At 37.0% G+C, this 26,743-nt stretch overlaps 1 protein-coding gene across 1 annotated transcript in view; it reads left to right on the forward strand.

The window, feature by feature from the left end:
• LOC136852342 (transcription factor RFX4-like) overlaps positions 1 to 25,165 on the forward strand; it is a 96,925-nt gene extending 71,760 nt beyond the window's left edge. The window contains 13 exon segments of the mRNA XM_067126917.1: positions 1,118 to 1,148; positions 2,004 to 2,102; positions 12,067 to 12,144; positions 12,790 to 12,939; positions 13,449 to 13,563; positions 14,420 to 14,629; positions 15,936 to 16,148; positions 17,089 to 17,142; positions 17,145 to 17,231; positions 21,029 to 21,190; positions 22,462 to 22,793; positions 24,276 to 24,601; positions 24,998 to 25,165. Of these exon segments, the coding sequence (XP_066983018.1) occupies positions 1,118 to 1,148; positions 2,004 to 2,102; positions 12,067 to 12,144; positions 12,790 to 12,939; positions 13,449 to 13,563; positions 14,420 to 14,629; positions 15,936 to 16,148; positions 17,089 to 17,142; positions 17,145 to 17,231; positions 21,029 to 21,190; positions 22,462 to 22,793; positions 24,276 to 24,601; positions 24,998 to 25,025 (1,885 nt within the window). The 3' untranslated portion in view covers positions 25,026 to 25,165.
• Positions 25,166 to 26,743: the final 1,578 nt, after the last annotated feature.

Consider the following 26,743-nt stretch of genomic DNA (forward strand, 5'->3'; position numbering starts at 1 on the left):
GTGTAATTGTAATAGCCACCTCTCTTGATTTCTCGAATTCTTTACACTTTTTAGATAAGTTTGCCACTACAAAGTCTTAGACTACAAAGCCTTAGATTTTTACCGTTGTCATTTTTAATATCATTGTTAATAAGGGAGTAGTATTAATATGGAACGAGTCAAAAACTTCACTTGTTGGTCAAGCAGCAGGAAGAGAAGAGCAGGCGAGTAAGAAATGAAAACAGAGAAATTGATCTCAGAAAAATCAAGCTGCGAAAGATCGAAAGGACCTGGCTATTTGCACATTACAGTATAGCTGTCAAGTAGCACAACAGCCTCCGAACCACTGAAGACTTAACCATCAGTTACGAAGCCCAAAAGACTTGGGTAGTCAGAAAGAAGTGGAAGACTTCCAGCACTGGACTGTCTGCCAACCCTGCGCCTGAGCCGAATGCGTCTGTTGACGCTCTATAAAGTGAGTGGCACGTACTCATTTTGTTGGCGCAGTAAGCGAAGACTACAACTTTCTTCCAATTTCATATCATATAGATGGTGGCCGCTAATTCTCAGAGGTTGCCCATCCCATTACAGAATAATATCACGAGCAATGGGAGGAGAGTCCAACTGGATCATTCTACAGTATATCTTTCCCCCTTTTCAGTGAGGTTCGGTCAAACTAAACGCCTGATAAATTACCTTTTATTTTTTCCGCTTCCTATTCAGTGCTGGCTGGCCCTTTACCTCTTCTCCTTTAAGACTAAGAGAAAAGTCCATTCTCTCACCCATTCAGCCACGCAACACCCGCCAGGCCTCCGCTTCTCACTATTGGTATGTGCAAGTCGGTAATGCTTGGTTCACTGACTGTTTCTTTCTATCTGTCTGCTAAATTTTGGCCTCCTAATCCACTGCCATTTTCCAAGAGACAGACGCGCCTATTGCTGCATTCCTCTTCTTTTTCTGATCTCCATCGGATCTGGGCCAAATCGGATTATGGAGTTGCCCAACATATCCGCCACCTAGTTTTAATACAGCATGACTATTCCATAAAAATTAATTGTTTCACAAATTAAAATGAAAACTAGTATTATGAAAAATCTGCTCATTTTCATAATTTTAATTTTCGCCTTTTACTTTTCAGTGGAGAAATAAAGAAGGAATCCGTAAAACAGGTAAGACTTCCGACTGCTTTTAATGGATAGGTGTGGATTGCTTTCGAAATTTTCTGAATATCCTTGGTATATATTGCAGTCTCAAGATTGAACGGTGTGTTTGATCCATTTAGCCTTTTATAGAATCGTTCATTGACCGTAATTATATAAATATTATTCGATTTTTTGTAGACTGTTGTCAAATTCTAACTTTCAGCAAAGACTCTATATTTTCTTTTCCCATTCCAGATGGAAAAATCTATAATGATATTTTTACGGCATTACAAAAAATTGCTCAAATGTTCTCCATTTATGTGAACATTTTCTAGGATCTTATCATTGCTAGAAAATCATAAAAAACGCTTTAAGGAAGAAAAACGCTTGCTGTCATTTTAGGAGTTGGGAAAATCTGTTTGGCCCTTTTCATGTATTTAGTGATTATGCATACTCTTATCCGTTTACAAGTAAATTCTCACACATGACCTTTTGATTACTCTGCAATATGTGGAGATAATGAGGAAAGTTTGCGTACTTTCCTGTCTTAGAACCGTTGCAGTGTGTTCACCAATGTCTGGACGGGTTTTAACCTCAGTCTACTGGGTTACGATAATACTTCAGTACACAATGATATAAATTCTTGTTGACTAAGTGGTAAACAATAGAAATTATTACATCCCTGTGAGTTTCCAGTTTTAGTTCAAAATTACCAATCCAGACACTTTGCTCCAGTTTATGAATAAGTGTGTATCAATAGTAAGCTTTTCTTTACATTTAAGAAAGAAAGTTTTCTTTGTTATTGTATCTTTTTATCCGTCCTCAAGACCCACAGTATTTTCTGTTTCTCATGCAAACCCTGTTTGCATCTACTCCCAACAGATGGCGTTGTTTCCAGGAAGAGGAAAACTTTCAACCGTCTTGCCCGAGTTTCCTTCCCTCAAGGACATCTTGCTTCCTCCACATGTTGCCCCTGATAAGGTAAAGAGAATCAATGATATCACTGGATAGAAAGAAAAGAATCATAAAAACTACTTTTATCACGAAAACCTTAAATTGCTCTCAGCTCATTATCTTGTACACCATACATCCGCAACACCCTTTACATCGCATCCGTCAGTTTTCTGATATATATATATATATATATATATATATATATATATATATATATATATACATACAGTATATATATGTATATATATAGTGTATATATGCATTATAAATATATATATGCATATATAAATATATATATATATATTATGTATACTGTATATAGTATTATGTATATACATATATATATAAATATATATTATATATATATATATATATATATATATATATATATATATATTATATATTGAAATGTATTTAATTGGAATCTAAGTGTTCTAAGAAGTTAAAAAGGCCCATGAAAACAGTTTACACGACAAAACCATATATTTCGATTAATGCATGTTCTTCCAACATACAGTCATTGACAATAGTTTTCATGTTATTAACTGACAAGGAATCATACATACTTACATGTATACATATGTGTGTGTGTGTGCGTGTGTACAAAGCAGAGTCGAAATCGACTGATATCTATCTTGATGGCCGGGTGGTCAAAGTCACTTTATCGTTGTTTCCAAACTAGGCAACGGTTCGAATCCTCTCATCGACGAAACACCTAACAGCTACAATTCCCTTTTATGTGGAAGTTGTTCCTAAGGTACAGTGAATAGGATATCAAAAAATATTTGTAAACATAAAAATGTCATGAGCATATATAATTACATACATATATATATACATAAAAATGTTATGAGCATATATGAATATATATATATACATATATATATATATACATTCATACATACATATATTTGTACATATATATGTATATATGGATATATGTGTGTGTATTATATACATACATATATATATATATATACATTCATACATACATATATTTGTACATATATATGTATATATGGATATATGTGTGTATTATATACATACATATATATATATATATATATATATATATATATATATATATATATATATATATATATTTATTATTTATATATACAGTCTATGCTCATGACATTTTTATGTTCACAAATATTTTTGATATCCTATTCACTGTACTTAGGAACAACTTCCACATAAAAGGGAATTGTAGCTGTTAGGTGTTTCTGTCGATGAGAGGATTCGAACTGTTGCCTAGTTTGGAAACAACGATAAAGTGACTTTGACCACCTGACCATCAAGATAGATATCAGTCGATGTCGACTCTGCTGTACACACACACACATACATACAGACATATATATAACTATATATATATATATATATATATATATATATATATATATATCTACATATATATGCATTTTATAATATAAATGTACATATGCATATGTTTATAATTTATATATATATATATATATATATATATATATATATAAATGTATATATATACGTATATATGTGTGTGTGTCGTCTTCTAAAAGACGTATTTACCTCTTTTTACTCATCTGAAGTCTCAGCTGACACACCTGCTTGGTTTAAGAATAAAACTTGAGTCTCTCTTCATGTGACATAGCTCACAGGTAAAAAAGGCCACTGAATTAAATCCCGAGTAAAAAAAATAGACTCTATTCGAAAACCTAGCAAGACACCAGCTGGTTAAAGGAAATGCGTCATATACTCTGACTTCCAAATCAAAATTTAAAGTCAAACCAAAGCCAAACATAGAAAATGGGGATTTCAAATACAAAGCGGGGACTAAACAAAAATCGTAAGACCAAATACCCCAACACCACACTACCACTAAACCAGTCATATAAACTTATACCAGTCAACACACTTAAAACAGTCTTTTTTGGTTAGTTTAATATGATCACTTCTTACTGAACACTCACTACCCTAGGTCATTGTGTCCATTGACATGAGTTCACTGATGTGTCACTGTGAAAGAAGAAACATCTCACATAAATAAACAGAAAAGTCCATCGAAATAATATGAGTAAACTGGTGATAAAAAGAATCACACAAAAATAAATGGGCACAAAAAAACATAAAAGCAGATAGCAAAAGGAAACATAATTTCACTCGGACCTGTAAGGACACTGAACAAAAAATAACTTTCAGCAAACAGGAGAATCCATCTCCAAAAAGTTAGTTTCACAGCTCAGTCGAGGGCTAACAAAATTCGTGCCAGAACGCCCCATTTTCTTTCCAGCAAAATATACTGTGACCAACCCACGAACACACGTTTCCGAGTCACGCCCATAAAATCTGATCCTAGCCAGATTAGAATGTCACATCACCTGACAACCGGAACTTTCCGATCACACAGAGAGACACTGTCCCCATGCCCCGATCACGCCTTGTGCTACTGTTCATACGAGGTGGACGCTCGCTAGAAGATGAATCTGAGTTTATGATATGCGAAAGAATTTCCGCTCAGTTTCTGGGCGAACAAAATAGCTGATACAATCACATCAGCCATTTGCTAAGTATACATCAGGTGCATTAGTAAGACTGCAGAGCCAGTTATTCAAAACAACGTTCACATTCCTATCTATATATATATATATATATATATATATATATATATATATATATATATATATATATATATATATATATATATGTGTGTGTGTGTGTGTGTGTGTGTATATAATATATATATATATATATTATATATTATATATATATATATATATATATATATATATATATATATATATATATATATATATATATATTCACTTGATTATTACTGCTTACTGTAAGAGCCTGGTATCTGGCTCTGAAAGTGCGTCGATTTTTTTTCTTGTTTACTAAAACTTTTACGATAAATAGCGTTTGCCTTTCTGTACTTGCACCACTTCCTGGACCTTCCTCGTCTTTTCCCAAAGACTTTCTAATCGTGCAACCTCTTCGCCCAGGCATCCTTTTTTTATTCTATTCTATAAGCAGACCACCTCAAAATGCTTTTCTTTCTTTTTACCAGTGCTACTCCTTTTACCACACTTTATCTCATTTCTATATTTCTTACCTCTTCCACTCTCCTCGTTGCATTTTTACTGTAACTGGTAGACAAAGTGTCTCACAAGCTATGAACATCTTTCCTTTGCACTCAACAATCTCATCTGTCTTCACCAAAAAAAGAGCAGGATCGACAGTTACGTCAATCACAACTCCTATGGCACTTTTACAGGAACCCCGATGCCTCTCTTGCGCCATCTTTTCAGTGATTCACTTTTTCTCTGATTCTGAAATCATCAATCACATCCTTTCTTCCACCATCCATCGGCAACCCGTTCCAGTTTAATGTCTTGAACCATTTTCAAACTCTTTCCTCGGTCCCTTCAACCGCTCTTTTCTATCGTCAGTTGATACCGTACCACCTGCAATCGCCAGTTACTCAGTATTTAATTCGCAATGTTTTATTTTTACTAAAACCACGTACTTATATAATCTGTTCATTCCTTGACTTTAACAATCCCTCTGCAGAAACGTTAAACAATCCTTTTTAATCTCAGAAGACACGTTCTCCACAACCACTTAGTTCCTCGTTGGGAGTGGGTTCCGTTCTCAGCTAACACTCTGCTGGCCGCGAGTTCGAATCTCCGACCGGCCAATGAAGAATAAGAGGAATTTATAGAAATTCATTTCTCGCTATAATGTGGTTCGGATTCCACAATAAGCTAGGTAACCAGTTGGTTCTTAGCCACGTAAAATAAATCTAATCCTCCGGGCCAGCGCTAAGAGAGCTGTTAATCAGCTCAGTGGTCTGGTTAAACTAAGGTATACTTAGCCACTTCATTCATGTGGTCTCTCCATGTCTAGTAAACCGCATAGTTCTTGCTTTGTCTCGCTCTCCTTACACTGGTATGTATGATTCGCATGCCCTCTTCCTTTCCCAAAAAGTTAAGTATACCTTAGTTTTACCAGACCACTGTGCTGATTAACAGCTCTCCTAGGGCTGGCCCGAAGGATTAGACTTATTTTTACGTGGCTAAGAACCAACTGGTTACTTCCTTTCCCAAACCCATACTACGCGCCCCCTTTTAAACTCTGTTCTCTGTTTCATTTACTCGATCAAAACCTTCCCATAAGCGATGTGATACCCTTGTGATTTTTGTAATCTCCTTAATCATTGATTATGTTATGCAGAGGGCAATTATTCATTCTCTCCATTTCTCTGAGTCTTCCTCTCACCCAGTCACACCCTATTCTCATTGGTCTGACAGTTTATTACGTCCCAACCAAAATACTGCAGCATTCCATTCATTACTGACCTCCTTACATTCTCAATACCCATCCATTAAACTCCCTGAACTCTTGTGTCATTCAGTATATATATATATATATATATATATATATATATATATATATATATATATATATATATATATACATACATTTATACATTTGCTTTTAAATACTGCTACTAATCAATTACTTTGTAAACCCTTTTATGTTAATCTGTCACCGGTTCTGCATATTTTGAATACACTTTATTTACTCATTCTACTTCTAAATATTTGACCATAGACAATTTTTCAGTCATTTTATAATTCTGTGCTATCATCACTTTGTGGACCCCAAAAAATATATATATACTGTATGTGTGTGTTATATATATATATATATATATATATATATATATATATATATATATATATATATATATATATATATATATATATATTAGGGGTCCACAAAGTAAAGATAGCACAGAATTATAAGATGATTGAAAAATTGTCTATGGTCAAAGATATAGAAGTAGAATGAGTAAATGAAGTGTATTCAAAATTACTGGACCGGGTGACAGATTAACATAAAGGGGGAAGATTTCAAGTAACTGATTAGTAGAAGTATTTAGGAGCAAATGTAGTGGATGACAGAGGTATAAGAGAAGAGGTAAATCACAGAAGTGAAATTCAGCAATTTACAGAGTATAGAAAAGATCTGGAAAAGAATCAGAGTTTCTGTGGAAACCGAGGTGGAGTATATGAACGGACTGTCAAGCCAACTTTTCGTTATGGAAGTGAAGTGTGAATGCTGCGAAGAAGAAAGAAGTAGAATATAGGCGGCAGAAGAAGCAAACGATGAGGGTTGTGGAGGTGCACATAGGAAGTGGTAAAAAATCAGGATAAATGAGAGGAAGGGTCATAGTGTTATGAGAATGTTTGTTCTTGTGGAGAGAATGGAGGCCGATAGCATTAGGAATAGAATGTACAGTACATCAAAGGAAAGGCTTCAATATTCATGACAACAGAGCATGAGCCCAAGGTAGAGGTGAATAACACAGTACTGTATGTGTAGGGGTTTCGAGAGCCCTCTGTGTATCTACACAGACGGCTCTCGAAACCACAGAATCAGCAGCAGCTGATATTGTGGAAGATCTCTGCACGGGAGTTCATCCGCCATTTATTAGTCGAAATGGGAAATTAATCTTATCCCGGTGCCGACCTTAGCCTCCTTTCTGGGGAAGTGGTTGAGTGTAGAATTATATATATATAATATATATATATATATATATATATATATATATATATATATATATATATATATATATATATATATATATATATATATATATATATATATATATATATATATATATATATATATATATATATATATTATATATATATATATATATATGTATATATATATATATTCAAGTATTTGATGTGCTAATAAGTTGAGCCATTTAAAATGTTATACTCGTACATTTGATAATTTGTGGAATCTTTATTGTGGCTGCAGCGTGCACTCGTTAAATTCATGTGGAATCCTCATTCACTTATTATGCACTTTTGCCTGTCTACGTTGCCTTTTTTGATTCCGTTAAGTGTGTGGTAGAAAAGCAAGCATAATTATCCTAATTAATACTTCAGGCAAGTGTCTCTTGTGACTTTCTTAGATAAGCGAGATGAACATACTAAATTTTAAAATCACGGGAGAAAAATATTCTGTCCACATGAAGTATATCGATGATAACTCATAAATGTTCTTTAATACACAACTGTGGAAAAATGAATTTAGTTATAAAGAGACTAGGAAATAATAATAAAGACTATCTTTATGATATATACATATACGAGTATATGTATGTATATATACGTGTGTGTAAAATATATATATATATATATATATATATATATATATATATATATATATATATATATATATATATATATATATATCAATGGATGTATGTATGTGTGTGTATGTGCCAGCATAACTCTGAAATGCATTGAGCAATTTCAACCAAACTTGCTATCTAGAAATCAGCACTGTTGGTAAGACATCACTAGCACCAAAGGGGGTGGGTTGGAGTGGGCTTCCCTGAAACGGGGCTGGTTATGCCTGTAGACTTAGTAACTTTATGAATTTATCATACTTAATTTCGGTAGATATATGACTTGCTATCTGGAAAAGAATACTGTGAGGGTATGACATCAGTGGCACCAAAGGGGGTGGGGGTTGGGAAGGGGGTGACAGAGAGAGAGAGAGAGTGAGAGGGAGGGGAAGTGAGAGAGAGAGAGAGAGAGAGAGAGTAGAGGGGGTGTTAGGGAGAAGAAAAGGGAAAGAGACAGGGAGGGTTAGAGAGAGAGAGAGGGAGAGAATGAGAGAAAGAAAAAGAGTGGGGAGAGTGAGAGGGAGGGGAAGTGAGAGAAAGAGTAAAGAGGGGTGTTAGGGAGGAGAAAGAGGGAAAAAGTGAGAGAGAGAGAGTAGAGGGGGTGTTAGGGAGGAGAAAGAGGGAAAAAAGAGAGAGAGAGAGTAGAGGGGGTGTTAGGTAGGAGAAAGAGGGAAAAAGTGAGAGAGAGAGAGAGAGTAGAGGGGGTGTTAGGGAGGAGAAAGAGGGAAAAGTGAGAGAGAGAGAGAGTGGAGGGGGTGTTAGGGAGGAGAAAGAGGGAAAAGAGAGAGAGAGAGAGAGTAGAGGGGGTGTTAGGGAAGAGAAAGAGGGAAGAAGTGAGAGAGAGAGAGAGAGAGTAGAGGGGGTGTTAGGGAGGAGAAAGAGGGAAAAAGTGAGGGAGAGTTGGAGAAAGAGAGAGAGAGAAAGTTAATCAGTTGTCATTCAGAGTTATCCCGGGCAGTGCCAGGTTGCTAGTCTGTTCATAAAATAACATATGAAGGAACACACGCGCGTTTCACTGTAAGGTTCATTTCCATCGTCATCTCATTATCTGCAAGCTCTTTAATAGGGCTGAAATGAGAGTAAAGTAATTAAGACATTAATTAAGATGCCTAGTTGTTTATCATAACAGTGCTGGGTTAATTAAAGATGCGAAGGGGTTGCCTGTTGTCGCCAGAATGTCTCCTCCGAGTCTCCTCTTTGTCTCTCCTTCGGATGAGCTTTTTCTTAACGTTCGTCAGTGCAGTGGAGCAGTTACAAAGGTTTTTTTATTGTTTAAAGGATGTTGTTTACTTTGCCCTGGGTAAGATGAAGGTTTGAGGACTAAGATTAAGTAAAGGAGAAAATAAGCCGAAAATGTTAAGTCCATAATTGAGTTTTATTTCACACACACACACACTATATATATATATATATATATATATATATATATATATATATATATATATATATATATATATGTGTGTGTGTGTGTGTGTGTGTGTATATGTGTGTGTGTGTATGTGTGTGTGTGTGTGTATTTAAATAAATATATAATATATATATATATATATATATATATATATATATATATATATATATATATATAATATGTATATATATAAACATATATAAATATATACATACACATATAAATATATTTGTGTGTGAACGTGTTTAATGTGCATTTAGTTCATGTGCACATCTACACTATATACAGTATGTATATGAAGATAGAACTCAATCATGGACTTATCATTTTCGGCTTATTTTCTCCTCTACTTAATCTTAGACCTCAAACCTTCATCTTACCCAGAGCAAAGTAAACAACATCCTTTAAACAATAAAAAAAAAACCTTTGTAACTGCTCCGCTGCACTGACGAACGTTAAGAAAAAGCTCATCCGAAGGAGAGACAAAGAGGAGACAAGGAGGAGACATTCTGGCGACAACCGGCAACCCCTTCGCATCTTTAATTAACCCAGCACTGTTATGATAAACAACTAGGCATCTTAATTAATGTCTTAATTACTTTACTCTCATTTCAGCCCTATTAAAGAGCTTGCAGATAATGAGATATATACTGTATGTATATATATTTAAATACATACACATTATATATAGATAATGTGCGTGATTGCTTAGGTATAACATTCCAGGAGTCATCTCTACGTACATAAATACAAAACTCATGTAATGACCTGTGAAAGTCTGAACTAGGAATTTACTTGAAAACATGTACAAGTTTATAGGCCTGTATCCCACATTCGCTTTGAAATCCCTTTTGAAAAGTAACCTCAAGACAAATATCCAAAATAAACGCAAATAACCGGACATGAACCAGAAAAGTGATGACTGCGCCTCCAGTAAAACGGAAGACAGACGAGAAGAAATTATTGCCAATATGAACAATCCTCAACGAAGCCTCGACATAGCAGTGTGGTAGGAGGTACCAAAGCGGGTATCGCGAGACCACTAGCCCAAGAATACAAAAGTAGTTGAACAATGGTCTCTCGACCGAGCTTTCTGAATTTGCATGCCCTTTCAAGGGCTTAGAAAAGTCATCCGGACAATAACTAACCTGCTGTTATCGCAGCCGAAAGCGAGTCGCGTTGCCCTCGCCCTTCCCTCGAGCGCTTACAAACAATTCATTACATATTACATTTTCTGACGAGGCTCTTGCGGCATGCGAAACCAGCTGCTTTCTTACTGCTTCTGGCAAGGGCAACCGCACAAGTTGCACGATGCATGATTACAGCTGTCGAGTCTGTCGTAACAATCTCCCGGACACTCAAGCTGTCGGATTCCGACGGAGGAATCCATCGCTCCAAACAATAGTTCAATCACGAAGCAGCTTTTCACTATCAAGCGACCGCTCAGCTGGAATGAAGACCTCCATGTCGAAAATCGACATTGATAACGAATTATGAATAATATGATTATGAGAGAAAATGCTATGGTGAATGTGCATTAGGCAAGAAACAGCATTTTTATAACAATTCTCTCTCTCTCTCTCTCTCTCTCTCTCTCTCTCTCTCTCTCTCTCTCTCTCTCTCTCTCAGTCTTTGTGTATATGTTTACAGACAGAAATAAAGTAATAAGAACAGAATTTTACAATCTCTCTCTCTCTCTCTCTCTCTCTCTCTCTCTCTTCTCTCTCTCTGTTGTTGGGGGTCGGGGAGTTCGTTTCTGAAGATGCTGCCTTTCAGTTTTGTGGGAATATGTTTTGCAATGAAGTTATTGGCCTCACGCTTTGCTCACCAGATGATGAGGGGCCCACGTGCCGAAGACATGGGGCATTTCTTGGCGGTCAGCCATCCAGGTACTGACCAGACTTAACGTTCGTTCTTTTACTTAGCTGATCGAAGGAGCAGCGGTATCATGAACTTGTTATTGTTATAGTAGAGTTGGGCACGCTTTCCTGAGTTAAATGAACGAGCAATGCAAAGAACTCTCTGCTACAGTAATATTTGTGGGCACATTTTCCTTAACTTAGAGACCCTTGAAAACCAAAGAAGAAATACAGGAAAATCTCCTCAGACACCAAAGTTCGAACCAGGGTTGAAGAACCTTATGAAAATACTCATCCGGTTAGACTACTAGGTAAATATTATGAATTCATTTCTGTTCACACCTATCTTCTTTCATATATATTTTAGGAAGCCAAGGCTTTCAGGATAGAAAATTTATCTAGGAACATCAGAAAAGCAGGAATTTGGAAGTTCCTGGTAGCTAGGTATGTCAACCGCCATTGCGGTATCAGTCATTTCTTTATTCATGTTGGGTATTCCAAATGATCGTATAAACTTTTCTTGTGCAGGTGGCCACATTCGTGATGATGTACAGAACTCACTGCCAAAGGATTCTTGACACCGTCATCAGAGCGAGCTTCGACGAGGTAAGTCGATTTACACAAATCCTGGGGAAGAGTCAGTCTGGTGAACACAGTCGAACTCTGGCTGTCGGAAGTCATGTCGAGAACCCCAAGTAGAAAAAGTTCTCGCGATACTGATGAGTAACATTCCATCATTGCAGCCTGTTTGTATCTCTCTCTCTCTCTCTCTCTCTCTCTCTCTCTCTGTTTACCAACACACATACGCACATACACGCATACACACAAGCGCACACACAAAACTCACACGCACGCACATTCTCATTCTGATGATTAGGGAAAATTTTTGTATTTGCCGGAATGAAGGAATGTCACTTGTGATCACGAGAACTTTTGCTATTCGAAATTTTTGTCTAAATTTTTTATTTATTTAATTCTATGAATTTTGTCTCTAACCTGAGAACAGAATGGTGTTAGAATTCAGTTCTCTAGTGAAAATTATCTTAATTTCTTCCTTTTGGGCATTTCACGTTTCCAACATGGAGACCTAAAAAAATAGTTATTATCTCTTTCTGCCTTTAAAAGCAAAAAGCACTCGCTACGCGTGTGATTCGTCTGTGCATCATCTTATTGGAAAATATAAGGGGTATAACACACAGAAAAATACATGGACAGACAGAGATGAATGAAGATTCTTTTTCTTCTTGGCAGATCCAAAGCTTCCTGGTCCATTTCTGGCAAGGGATGCCACCCCACCTCGTCAGCATCCTTGGCTCCAACGTCCTAGTTAATCTCGTGGGAGTCTGCGACTCCATCCTGTACAGAGCCGTCTGCAGCGTCCTCATGCCATCTGTTTTACAGGTAAAGTCACGTAAAATAAATCTAATCCTTCGGGCCAGCCCTCTCTAGGAGAGCTGTTAATCAGCTCAGTGGTCTGGTTAAACTAAAGTATACTTAACTTTTTTTCTGGCAAATGGAAGTGTCTTGAGGCGTTCATGAGGCGAAAGAAGGATGAGAAATGAAGGGCCGGCTATTTGCGCACGCGCGTATATGTTTATGAGTGAGGAGGCAGAGAGAGAGAGAGAAACGATGAGATAAATAAATTATAGAAGTGCCGTTGTAGGAGAGAGAGAGAGAGAGAGAGAGAGAGAGAGAGATGAGAGAGAGAGGGTGCAGAAAGTAAAAAATGTTTGTTGTAAAATTCCTGAGTTTATATGTGTGTGCGCGCGTACAGGAAATTCTGAGAGAGAGAGAGAGAGAGAGAGAGAAACATTCTTTCCAAACTTATTATATAATATGTACAGGAATTTTTAAGAATTAATTGAATTGCTTTGTTTTCGTTACGACTAACTTGAACCCGCATTCCTCAGGCTATTCCAGACAGCCTGACTCAGGTCATTCGGAAGTTTACCCACGATCTGGATTCTTGGCTACGGGTTGCCTTAGATGACCTCCCACATAATCTGAGACAAGTTAAAATTGACTGTAAGTGGAGATGCTTCTTGTATTATTCACCTTATGCTTTTGCTGCTTTCATTAAAATCAAACATGTTGAGTTCTTGCATGCAATGCCGAATTTAGGCGTTTGTAAATCCTTTTACACTTTCAATATAAGTGAACCCATGTGCAAATTATATAATATATATATATATATATATATATATATATATATATATATATATATATATATATATTATATATATATATATATATCTATAATATATATATATATATATATATATATGTATGTATATATATATATCTGTATGTATGTATGTATATATGTATATATATATATATATATATATATATATATATATATATATATATATATATATATATAATATGCCAATGGAAGGGTTTTTATGTAACTTAGGTAGCCACAGTGGCCTCTGAACTTTTCGAGAAATGCTGCTCCCACTGACAACATCAAATCCGGAACAGTCAATAAGTAGAAGAACTAACTATTCGTTCCTCCATGGTGAGAAGCAAGCACCCACACATGGGAGAACAAATGAGGTTACCAAATTTGCAACATATTTTGAAGTATAAGATGTTATTTCAATTCATGCATGCGGAATAGATCTCACAGCGGTAATGTGATAATTTTTGTTTATTAATCCTTTTCTTTATGGGCTGACATATACAGAATCCACTAGTCACATTCATCTGGAACATGGATGTATTTCCAACAGTGACAGTGACCTCATACTTCTCGATTTTCTCACGCTCAGTCGACAAAAAAGCCTCGAACCCGAAATGGTCGTGGCAGCTGGTCGCCACGAGCAATAATGATTGTGCCAATGACAACAGCAACAGGTAACGCGCTCTTCTCCCGCAGTGGCTTGCCGCTTCTCCCGCATGCTGAGGCGTCAGACATCCCTGAACCACCTGTGCCAGGCCTCCCGCATGGTGCTGCACGCGCCGGACATCACCCAGCAGATGCTGCACGACTGGCGTCAGGTCGACCTCGAAGCCATCACTCGACAGACGGTCTACTCGATGGACAAACACACCACGAACGGAGTCACTGTGGAGCTTATCATGAACTGTAAGACTTGATTTTGTGAGGGGCGAGGGGAGGGGGCCGGTTTCGATTTATTTATTATAATTTTTCTTTTAATGATTTTCTTTTTTTGTTGAACGTTCTTGGCTTCTTGTTCGCTTTTCACTGTCCTTCTTTTTATTTATTCCGTGAAATTACCACATCAAAAGATTGTCATCGTTACAGGAGAAAATGAAGGATTCTGAGCTAATCTTGATTAAGGCTTTCTGCTTTTGCTTTTATGCATTGCATTGATGATGTCCACTTTTCATTTTTTCTACGCCATTTTTTATTGATAAAATTATGGTTAAACAGACTCTACTGCAAATTTAGATTATTTTTCTTCTCTTCTTGTGTGAATGAAATTGCAAATATATTAGCATTACCATAAGAGAGTCAGACTTGAAAAGAAGATTAATCTAGTTTTTTTTTATTTCAAGGCAGGATACAAAGTAGGAGCAAGACTTCATTTTCATGTCATAAATTGTATATACAATATGTATACACTACGCAGAGTTGCACACACACACACACTCGTAAACAATTACTAACTTTTTCAATTTTTTTTTTCATAAAGGCACCGTTTTTCTTTCTCTCAATAAGATTAAACAGTCTCACAACATTCCGGTCCAACTTTTAACCTGCCTTAACCTTTCTATCTTGACATTTCTCACCTTTTCAGTATATCTTACGCATAAACAGTTCATCCCATGTTTTCTTCCATTCTCATTCAACAGCCACACTTCACCTTCATAAGGGAAAATTTGCTCTCACTCTCTACACACACACACACACTCCAAATCTGGCTTCCATAGGCTGTCATCCTACAAATCTTTTGCGTAGAGCCAGATGCCTTCCTAGTTTCACCTATTCTGTGACTCACCTCAAGTCTCATCCTGCCATCAGCATTTACGTTTACTCCCAAATACCAATATAAATGAAATTTTTCCATTCTTGGACCCTCCATGTACAACATTCATTGTCCAGTCATCCTAACTTCCATTTGCCATAAAAACCTTACTTTCCCTGACATTCAATTTCTATTTTCTCTTCGTACAAATGCTACCGTAGCCTCTTTCTCTGCTCGACCAAATCAGCACTGCATAATCAGAAAAAATCATGAATTCCAAACTACGTTCCTAACCCTTTTGTGCCTACACCTGTCATTTATCTCACTTCTTTCATCACTCAGTCCACAAAGATATCAAAGTGATTGAGACAAACAGCACCACTGGTCTTAGACCCACTTGTACACCAAAGTAGTTTCAACATGTTACAAATTACCTTTGCATCGTAATGTATACCTTCGCAGTGTATAGCGAATTTGAGCGACTGCTGGAGGAGGGCGCGCCCTTGGAGGCCTACAGCGAATGGTTAGAAGCAATGGTGGAGAGATGCGTCCTTCTGGGTGCCAGGAGGAACAAAGCTGCCATCCACAAAGTGGCCCACTCGTTTCTCCTGATGTGGTCCTGCTTCGGCACGAGAGTCATCAGGGACATGACGCTCCATTCAGCTCCAAGTTTCGGTGAGCAGTTTTCATTCGTACGTTTGCTTATCGGTTCATAGAATATTATTATTAATGTTAATTTATAGTCTTATGGCCTTCTGAACTTCGTTGTTTCATTTTAATTTTTTTTTAAATATCTGACTCCAAGAGAAATCTTTCTGCTAATGTCACACATTTATCAAATGTCTTAGTTTCTTTGACTAAACATTATTGTTATCATGTGGTTAGCGGTTGCTTTTACTAATGAACAAGAGAACATTGGATATCAATATATCTATTCTTGAAAATGAAATTATATTTCCTGAACGTCATTCTTAATTGGACACTGTGATGATGGTTTCCAAGACAATCAGAAATTCCATAAGTTGGTTTGAAAACGAAAGTGAAATTAACGTTTGGTTCTGAGAGAAGAAAACTGTCTCGAAATGTGGATAAGATTAAGTTGAAAAAGAAGTCTAAAGATGCTCAAATTGGTTTCATTGTAAGAAGTATTTCTTGGTTACTGCTTTTGGGATATGAACTATTAATGCTGGAAGTCGGTAACGGGAAATAAACAGAATGCTGCAGCAAAAACTTCTTTTATTTTTTTACTTTTTTTTTTTTGCAAAATACATATTAATGAAAAAATAGCTCTTAAAAAAATAAATTATATTTATATTTGATTGTGCTGAGATATTGGGCCATGGCAGGGTGACTTTAAAAACTGAGAAAAACTAATTAAAGGCTTTACATTAATTGCAAAAGTACATGCAGAAATGGACATCAACATCATAACAATGGGAGAGATTAGTGCGAAATATTAAGAAATGATGTCTGCATTCTCCCTCTCTCCCGTTGCTGCACACATTCACGCCTTTAGACTAGTCGAGTACATCTTTCTGAGTTTTATTTACGACATAAGGTGAACTTTCCGTCTGCCTAACCAAATATCTAGTCTATACCCGATCCCCATCCCCAGGGTCCTTCCATTTGCTGCATCTGATGTTCGACGACTACGTCCTGTACTTGGTCGAATCCTCCACGCCGAGGAGAAGGCTCGCGAACTCCTCAATAACATCGCCACTGACACTCCTCCAGATTGCTCCGATCCCGGATTTGGAGGTGAGGAGGGTTTCGCAAAGGAATTTCTTGTGCACATTCATTTTGACTGAATACATACAAACATAAATTATAGACACGTGTATGTACTGTTTTTCTAGAGGTCGTTTCTTTTATTAAGAAAACAGGGCAAGACAACGGTCACTCCTAAATGTAGGATGAATTCCATGTGGAGAAAATGTCCGCATCATTAGCTACTCGTAACTTACAAAGTCGCTGGACACACGTTCTTATTAATGTATCCCTGTCCTCTCTTCCACTACTGCCCAATCATGCAGTTTCTTCGTCCCCTTATGTCGTCCCTTCTTTCCTTGTGACCATTCCACCATAAAAGATATCTTTGCACCTTTGTAGTACTTACCACTTGTTAGTCTCTCCACATTTCTTACCCTTTTCTACGTATTTTCACTTTTCTTTCCCATAATTCGATTTTACTCCAAATATAGGCTACTGTGTACACAGTTCATCTCAACAGCTTCAATAATTCCTTCGTTTGTTCAAAGTTTGGCTTTCTGAGACATTCGTCTTCTGTTTCCAAATTTTGTGCATGCACCCTTCTCTCATCCTGCCATCATTTACTCCCAAATACCTAAATGGATTAGCCATTTTTATTCTTTCTCCGTCCGTATAAAGATTCCTTTCTGCATTTTAATGTTTTCTCATTTACCCTCATAACCTTGTTCTACATAAATACACACTCAGCTTTCTCTTCCTGCCAACACATTCATATTTTACATTAGTTTTTGCAGTTTTTCTCTACTGTCCCAAGCCAACACTGTATCCCCCCATTCACGACCCTTTTTTTTTTTCCTGATCTTTTCCTGACATTTCGCATCGTTCGCTTTGTAATGATGTTCAATAGCCATGGAGACACAAACACCCTTGTTTCAGGGCCTCTTTTATGCCGACGAAGACCCTCTCTCGCCTACAAACCTTAAAAAACGCTTTGCATTTGCAATAAAAACTTCTGTTTTTCTCAACGAATGAACTACTAAACCATAGATCCTCAGTTGTATGAAAGCTCTTTCTAGGTCTATGTATGCCACATACAGATCTTTCCCTTCTCGAGCACTAGTTTCGTATACCCTCTTCTTTGCCTAAACCCACACTGCTCATCCCCTATCAGTCCTTCTGTACACCTTCCCCGGACTCGAAGGTAATGTTATACCCCAATATCACTTTTATTCACAACTTCCATTTCTGTCCCTATACCGTGGAACAACTGTTACTCTTACTTATTCTCACCCAGACGCACTTTAAAAACTTTCACGACTTTCGTGCAGGATCTCATTTGTAACCAGATCAACTCCTGGTGCTTTACCATTCTTTACCGTCATAACTGCCCTCCTTGCATCCTTAACAATCAGTCACAAGCATTCCCAAATTCACGCTAACCTTTACCCCTATTCCAACATTCAGATCGACCTTTTGCTATCCTCTATAGGGAATAACTGCGAAATAGTCACTCTTTTGACTAACGACTGCTCTCCTTTCAAAATGCACCTCTCCACTTGGATCGCTTAACCTAAAATCCACTCGCTCATTAACCTTTCTCTGCATTAACCTCCTTTTCTCATCAAAGAATCTGCTGAAATTTAACTCGAAATTTCTAACCCGACCTCTGACACTCACTTCGTTCCATGGCTGCTCAGTTCATCCCTAGACCTAGGCCTCTGGGATACTGGGCATGATCATCTCTTTTGTGTTGCAGTTCGCCCTCCAGCAATCTCCTCTTCTTTACTAACACTAATTTCCCAATCCCAACTGTCTTTGCTTTTATTCGCTCTTCTAAACCCACTGGCACACCTGATTCTTGCTCTGGATTTTTCTCACTCATTTGCTCCTTCCACGTCGGTGTCTTATGCCCTAGTTCATTCTTCACGCATCTTGTAAACTGTTCTCTCTTTCTTCTTATCAAGTTTATGTGTGTGTGTGTATTGTATGTATATGTATATTTATATATTTAATTCTTTCCTTGGATGAATAAATGAGGGGCTTAGTTAATACAACAAGAGATAATGTTAGGTAAAGAGATCATGCACAGTGATACAGGAGGATGGATAAGATAAATTTCGAAGGAATTATTGGGAAGAACTATTGTTCCACTCCACAAAGCTGAGGGCATCAGAAAATTCTGTAAATGACATGGTGTTGCTTAGTATACCTGGGAAAGTTCATAGTGTGATATTGGTTGAGAAAGTAAGGCAGATATCATGAGGACTGGGGAAAGATATTGTGGATTTAGGCAATGAAGGTGCTGTTTGGATTAAGTGGTTTTTGGGGTAGCCGTATAGGATGTTTGAAAATAAAGGGAAAAATTGTACTTGGCATTAACAGACCTAGGAAAAGTCTATCGTTGAATTGAAAGACAAGAAATGTCTTGAGCTCCTGAGAGCAATCAAACATTTTTATGAAGGAGGCAAAGTGTGTGCTACAATATGCACAGTATATGGCAGGGCGACTGATTTAGTGTGAAAGTGGATATGAGACGAGGATGCGTTTCATGTGCCCGTGGACAGAGTGACACAGGAAGTCAGAGAAAGGAAACTGAATTTAGGTACTAAACTGTGGGATAAAAATAGGTTTTGAATGGAGTGTGAAATGACTGATGCTTGCCAGTGATAAAGTGTTCGTTATAGGACGTAGAGAGAAAATGGATAGTGGAGTAAATTAATGACTGACAGTAGGATGGCAGAAGAGATAGGCGGACAGTAGGTGAAAAAGGAACCTAGCAAAGTGTATGCAAAAAACTGATGAAAGACTTTGAACATCTATAGATAACAAAGTGGCAAAGTATGAAAGGAACATACTGTATGAGTCGTAAGAAGAAATGAAAGTGGAAGAAGTATGGAGATATGCGGAAGTGGGTAAAAGGTTAGCAAGGCTGAAGGATGGATCAGTGTTTGACATGATTTTACCTTCATAGTGTTAGGAGGGAGACGTGGAATGCCAAGGAATTGCAGGATAGATGAAATAAAGGAGGTACTGGAAAGAGAGGACCTAAAATCAGGAAATGCTTGAGTACATACAAGATAAAGCTGAATGTTGCATCGCATATAGCGGGACTCAGTGCACCACTGATGAGCTTTCTCTTTGAATGTCTGAAGCTGCTATATTGGAGGTTTTAGCATATGAGTCTCATCCAGGATTCACCAGTTAAATTATGAATGTGCAATGATTTTGTGTTATTAGTTTTATAAGGTTTCTGAAGCCACTCTCTGTATATTAAGAAGCTTGTTCTGACCTCTATAGCACTGTATCTGCCTCGAGTTTACTCCTGTTTTGGTTTTTATTTTTGGTGCCACTCAGCCCTGCGTTTCCCTCCTGAAAGGTAGCAATCTGTTTCATACATTTTGTCTGTTGATTCTTAATTGTTTTATTCGGTAAATTCCTTCAGTCTGAGTCGTTTTTCACAATTTATATTTCATCATTGTATTTTTCAGCCTTGAAAATGAGACTGTGTCCTCGAAACGTCAGCTTTTATAATAAACGGATAAACAGTTCATGACATTTCCTTCAACTCCTTGTTCTGTGGTGGTTGACAGCAATTCTCCCCCTTTTATATATATATATATATATATATATATATATATATATATATATATATATATATATATATATATATATATATATATATATATATATATATATATAGATATTGCATTTGCATTCATGTTCTATCTATTCATATTTGCTGCTTAGTATGCTCATTACCGAGCAGCATTGCTGAAAATTGTATGCAAATATTTTTCCATTCATTTTGTTAAAATACCTGAGACATTTTTTTTTTTACTCTACAGATCCAGATAATGAGGACAGCTTGCACGCCCTCTCCTTCCTCATGGGTGGCTCCACTACCATAGGACCTCAGACCGTGAATACTCCCAACACTCCTGCTTTGTCGCCCAGCTCGCACATGGCCCACGATCTGCACATCTCTCCTACTCCCAATACTGTTCTAGGTACTCCTGCTCTGTGCTCCCTCAGTTCGTGCTTTGAGACGGAATGCAGAAATGTTCACTGCTTTTCTGCTTCCTTGTATGATTGGTTATTGCTTTGTTTCAAATGTATGTTAAAGAGGTTCTAATTAACTTTATAGGGAATGATGGTGAAGCTCTAACGAAGGCATGCTTGCATTCTAGAACAGCCTTTAAGTTCAGTTCTGGGTACAATACAGTAACTGGTTTTACATAGTTATCTAATAGATACTTATCTGTAGACTTACTAACAATATTTTCACTAATACATACATTTTTACTTTGTATCAAACAGGTTTTGAAAATCTTTATTAGAAAAATGAGATTATCGTCTGTGCAGTTTATTTGGGGTAATACAATCTCTAGCTAACCGTGTTTTCAGCAGCTTGAGAAGGATTTCTTTATCCTGATATTTTTTATCCTGGTTTAAAAGAATAGCAGCATTTCTGTAACGACGAATCTATAGCAAGTCCATCAAAGTAACCTACGTGAAATTCATTAAACACCCAAAACTTCGAGTTCAACGTCAGATAACACGGGGTTCATCTATTGATCAAAGTGTTTAACAGAATGAAGTGTGTTAGAAAGTGTTGCAAAAGTGTCAAGCTGGAAAACTGCAATTAATCCTTAGTACCTTAGGGTGCCTAACAACACATCCTTTAGATTTGACAATGATTGATAATTTAGAGATTTCGTTAGCCATTGAAGAAGTGCATGGTATATGGGTTATAAAACTGAGATGCTATCAAGATCAATACTTACACTATTGACGCTAGTATTAGGAAATTTGGTGATACCTTTCTTTTTATTCCATGACCATTCATAAATTCTGTTCTACTTGACTATTTATGCTGAGTTTCCATATTAGTCTCCCATAATTCTTAAATAAGGGTTGGTCGAGATTTTTATACCTAGATCTTAGCATTTACATAAGTACACTATTTCATGTAATTACACATAACTTTCAATCATTTTCTAATAAACCTTGACAGAACTGTGTGAGAAGCAAGTAAATCAAGCTAATTTAGCATCCTCTATTAAAGCCCACTTTGCTGGCTTTTATTCCTTGAGAGCTTAGTAACAGCGTATATACGTGAAACAAAACTGGTCAAAATAAATTGAAAAGCAAAGTAATGAAAATGAATCAGTTGAAAAGCCAAGGAAAGAAACTGCATAAAGGCACACTAGAACAGATTCCCTCAGAAACAGCAGATGCAACAGCGGCATGATTGTAAGCTTGACAGTGGCTGTTTCAGGGTTGGATGGAGGACTTGTTGAAGATGATGGCAGCATGGACTACATATCCTCAGGAGTACCACCTTCAGCAGGAGTGACAGGCCACGGCGAGACATCAGCCCCAGCACAGACTACGTCTGTTGCTGTGACAACAGCTGCAGGGGCTCCAGCACCCTCAGCTGTGTCAGCAACTTCAGCTCCCCCTACAGGTGGGAGTGGAGGAGGAGCAGCTGCAACAGCAATAGGAGGTGATTATTACAGTTATGACTATGATGCTCGAAGTTACCGAATTCCGTCGACCCTCGTTGGAAGAAACTACCTCTACCCACCTACGTCTATTGCTATTAACCAGGCAAGTATCAGAGAGATTTTATTATGTCATGCCAGTGGAAGGAATATTAACATTTGTGTCCTTGATAAAAATGTGCCTCTGAGTATAATAATTTCATTAATGCATACGTGACTTTCTGTTTATGGATAATATGCATAGATATACTTTATATGTACATATATGGTCTTGGTTGCATCCCTCTCTGGTTTCTGAAACAAGTGCTTTGGTGCCACTTTTGAGGTATTCTAGTCGTTCTCTCACAAGGGGTTTTGGTTTTGTTTGCTCCTCTTGAAATCTTTGGGATTTTCAGTATCTAACTTAATTTCAAACAAAAAGTATAATCTGCCAAGGTATACGAATATACCCAAAGCGATCAACAAAATGTTGAAAGTGTAAAAATCTCAAAATATTAGTATGCTTCCACGCCTTATTTCCGTCCCTATATTCAGTACCCTCACCTTGTAGAATCAGCCTGTAAACAAACAGATGAGCTGTATTCATTGTTTACAATGATATACAGGTAAAAGTGAACAATAGATCCAGATTTCTGTGAATTCTAGGCAGAAGCTTAGTGGAATTTATTTCGGAGCTTTTCCAAGCCTGGAACTAGCTGAACATTGTTTAAATAACATGAGCTTTTGGCAGCAAATATATCCAAATGTCATTTGCCATAAGCACAAGTGCATATTATTTCAGAAATATTCTGTCGTCTTACAGAAAATGCTCTCCAAAAGCAAAAGCTTTTCTAAAAAATAAAAGAAACGAATAAACAGATTTAGAGATGAAAAAATGACCTCTGAAAGCGACCAGGGGAGGAGGCAATTCGTGGAAGGTCTTGAAGACCTTGTATTCCATTCGTCATGCTTCTGGTTTCAGCTTTTTTGTGGCATCTCTCTTTCGCCTGTATGTGCTCCATCTGATCCTTTTATTGTTTCCTGGCGCTTTAAAGATTTCTGTTATGTTACCAAAACCCTCTTCCTTCAAGATAAACTTCTCTTATACTAAATCCTGAGCTTTCGATAATTCATAAGTGCATCAGGTTAAAATGTTGTGATGCATGTCAGAAAAGCTCATCTGTGACTGAAAGTCAGTATCTAATACAATACAACGGGCCTTCTCAATCCCTCATATTTATCCGTACATTTGCTTTCAGTGTAGGCTGGAGAATCCATAGTGCAGACCTAGTTAAACATGCCTCTGAAACGTTAACAACTGTGTTTTGATCAATTCAGGAGCAGCATCTTACCCCCGTATCTGAAAACGCTCGTGCTGTGGTTTTCTCCTTTACGAAATTACGTGATAATTTAATGCAGATCTGGTATTTACTCAGGTATTGAGATACGCCTTGCGGGATTTTACAACCAATGTCTTTAAATGGATCGCATGTAAAACACACGAGGACATATTTCATGTGTAAATTTATGTGTTTTAATTTATGAAGAGAGAGAGAGAGCAAAAAGGAGATGCTTGAAATAATTACAAACATTTTCTTGCTTTCTGCAGTACTACCAAGACGGAACCGGTATTGACGTGAGCTCGAGTGATGACAGGTCTCGAGGAAATTCAACAGTCGTAAGCGGAAGTGGAGCATCTGTTGGAGGTAGTGGGAATCTCTTGCATGGTGGAGGAGGAGGAGGTGGTGGAGGTGGAGGAGGTGGAAGTGGTGAGGGAGGAGGAGGTAACACAGTGGGAGGAGACCCTCTTGTGTATGGAAATCTCAGAACTAGTGATACTTACGTCGACTGCTCAACAGTCTACTATCCGGACCAGTCAATTCTGTATTCCACCAACTATTATCAGACCTACGATCCCTCGTATTATACGAATAGGTAAGTTTACAACAGTTCTTGTTCTTCTCTGTAACCACTGCTTCTAATATACAATGCATGCACACATATACTACAATTATGACTCCAAGCTGTGAAATTCATGGGCTCAAAGGAACAACTAACATGTAAAGGCATGAGATTCCAAACTCACTTGGACCTCCCTTCGTCCTGTCGTTTAAGTGAGCTGGATGCTCAGGCCTGCTTTCATTTTACATCCCTGTTAGTACAAATATATATTGTGAAAAATTTTTTATTCTTGTTATCACTCTGGCACAAACGCGTCTGCACTCATTCTCGTAATCTTAAATTTGTCCATATATATACTGTTGTGTATAATGTCGGCAGGTACACGTCTGTGTGCTGCAAAAATGATACGTTCCTTATGTTTATTTTTAGGTTTAAGCCCAAGGACGTGGAAGGATAGTAAAGGAGTAGCATGCAAATCCAGAGAGAAGTTTTTGCACCTAATTGCGGCTCTTAAATAGTCTGAAGAAGCATCGACTGCTGCGCTGGAGAGGGAACAGAGAAACGGCAAAAATGAAGATTAATAATAATTAAAACAAAAGTAAAAAAAAAGAAAAACTACAGAGGTGAAGACTTTCCTAAAGAAATGGGCAAAGGGAAAGATAGATATGTAAAAACGAATGAAAATAAAACTCACGTAAGGAGATGAGTATCAAAATAATGAAGTCGCCATGTACTGAATGCGTGAGCCATTCCTCAGCTGAGTGACTGATATTGTGGGGATCGGTTTCGTCACAGCACACTTTTACAGAGTGATCAGTGCTCATCTGGTTCTTGGTATAGTACTAATAGTGACACCGAATCTCAAGAATGACAGCTGTTTTTGACATAGACAAGAACTGTGGTTGCCAACGACATACCGTCATTTCCTTTAAGATTTAACCTGATGCAGTATTTCAGAGCAGGAACACAAAGTCATACGATCTTTCAGAATCCACGAAAATGGGAATGAAGTGGACATCGTAAATCTTATCTTTTTCTCATTTATCAGAGTGGCCATCATTTTTATCAGATCAGAGCAAAACCTCGCTTTAATTGGAGTGCCGTCGTTCATCTGTTTAGTATTTTCATTCGGAGATCGTTCTGCCTACTAGAACTGTAAATGAATTTCCTTATTTTACCCGAGACTCAGTTTAAATCTAATTCTCAAAGCAGAACTCGCCTACACCTTCAATACTTTTACGGTAATATGAATGAAACAATTGCTAAACACCAGTCTTTATTTTTTTTTTTTTAGCCATGCTATGAAAGGATAAATCAGACATGATCTTGACTAAATTCGTTTCAAAAGTTAGACTCGTTGATTTTATGTCTACGTCAAAACAAACGTCATGGTTGATACGATTTTATATATATATATTATATGTATATGTATATATATATATATATATATATATATATATATATATATATATATATATATATATATATACATATACATATAATATACATCGTATCATGATGAATCCTGTAATACAGGGTCTCTGTCTACCTATCTGTCTGCCAGTCTATTTATCTATCTATTTATCCACCGACCTTCCATCTATCAAGTGTACATAGCTTATATTTTTAAAAAAAAAAAAATAACAACAAGTGCATAATTACTGTAATATAGCATCACTTATGTGTTATGTAGAACTAGTCAGTTAGTATGGTCAGATATAGACAACCACGCAAACGTACGTTCGTAAATACAGGTACTGTACGAGTACATGCTCTTGGTCTCATAAGCGTCACAGAACGGTATTGCTTTATTTTCAATACTGACACAAACAAACATTTTATATTTATGTCTATAAATACATATATATATATAGCTATATATGTAATATATATTTTACGTATATATACACATACACACATAAATAGTAATTTTTTCAAAACTTTCCCCCAGAATGATATTGGACAAATATATACACGTACAAATGTGTCAAATACAAATAAAATTTGTTTATGCATACGTATACATCCTAAGACAAATTAGACAAGCAGATAGTATACATACTCGTATAAGAGTTTGTATAAACACACTTCACCGCACTCACATGAGACCTGAACACCAAATTGATAAGGATTTCCCCCACATTCATACACTCGTACTACAGTTTATAGAAATGT

This window comes from Macrobrachium rosenbergii, chromosome 3 (genome assembly GCF_040412425.1).
Source record: "Macrobrachium rosenbergii isolate ZJJX-2024 chromosome 3, ASM4041242v1, whole genome shotgun sequence".
Taxonomy (NCBI): Eukaryota; Metazoa; Arthropoda; class Malacostraca; order Decapoda; family Palaemonidae; genus Macrobrachium; species Macrobrachium rosenbergii.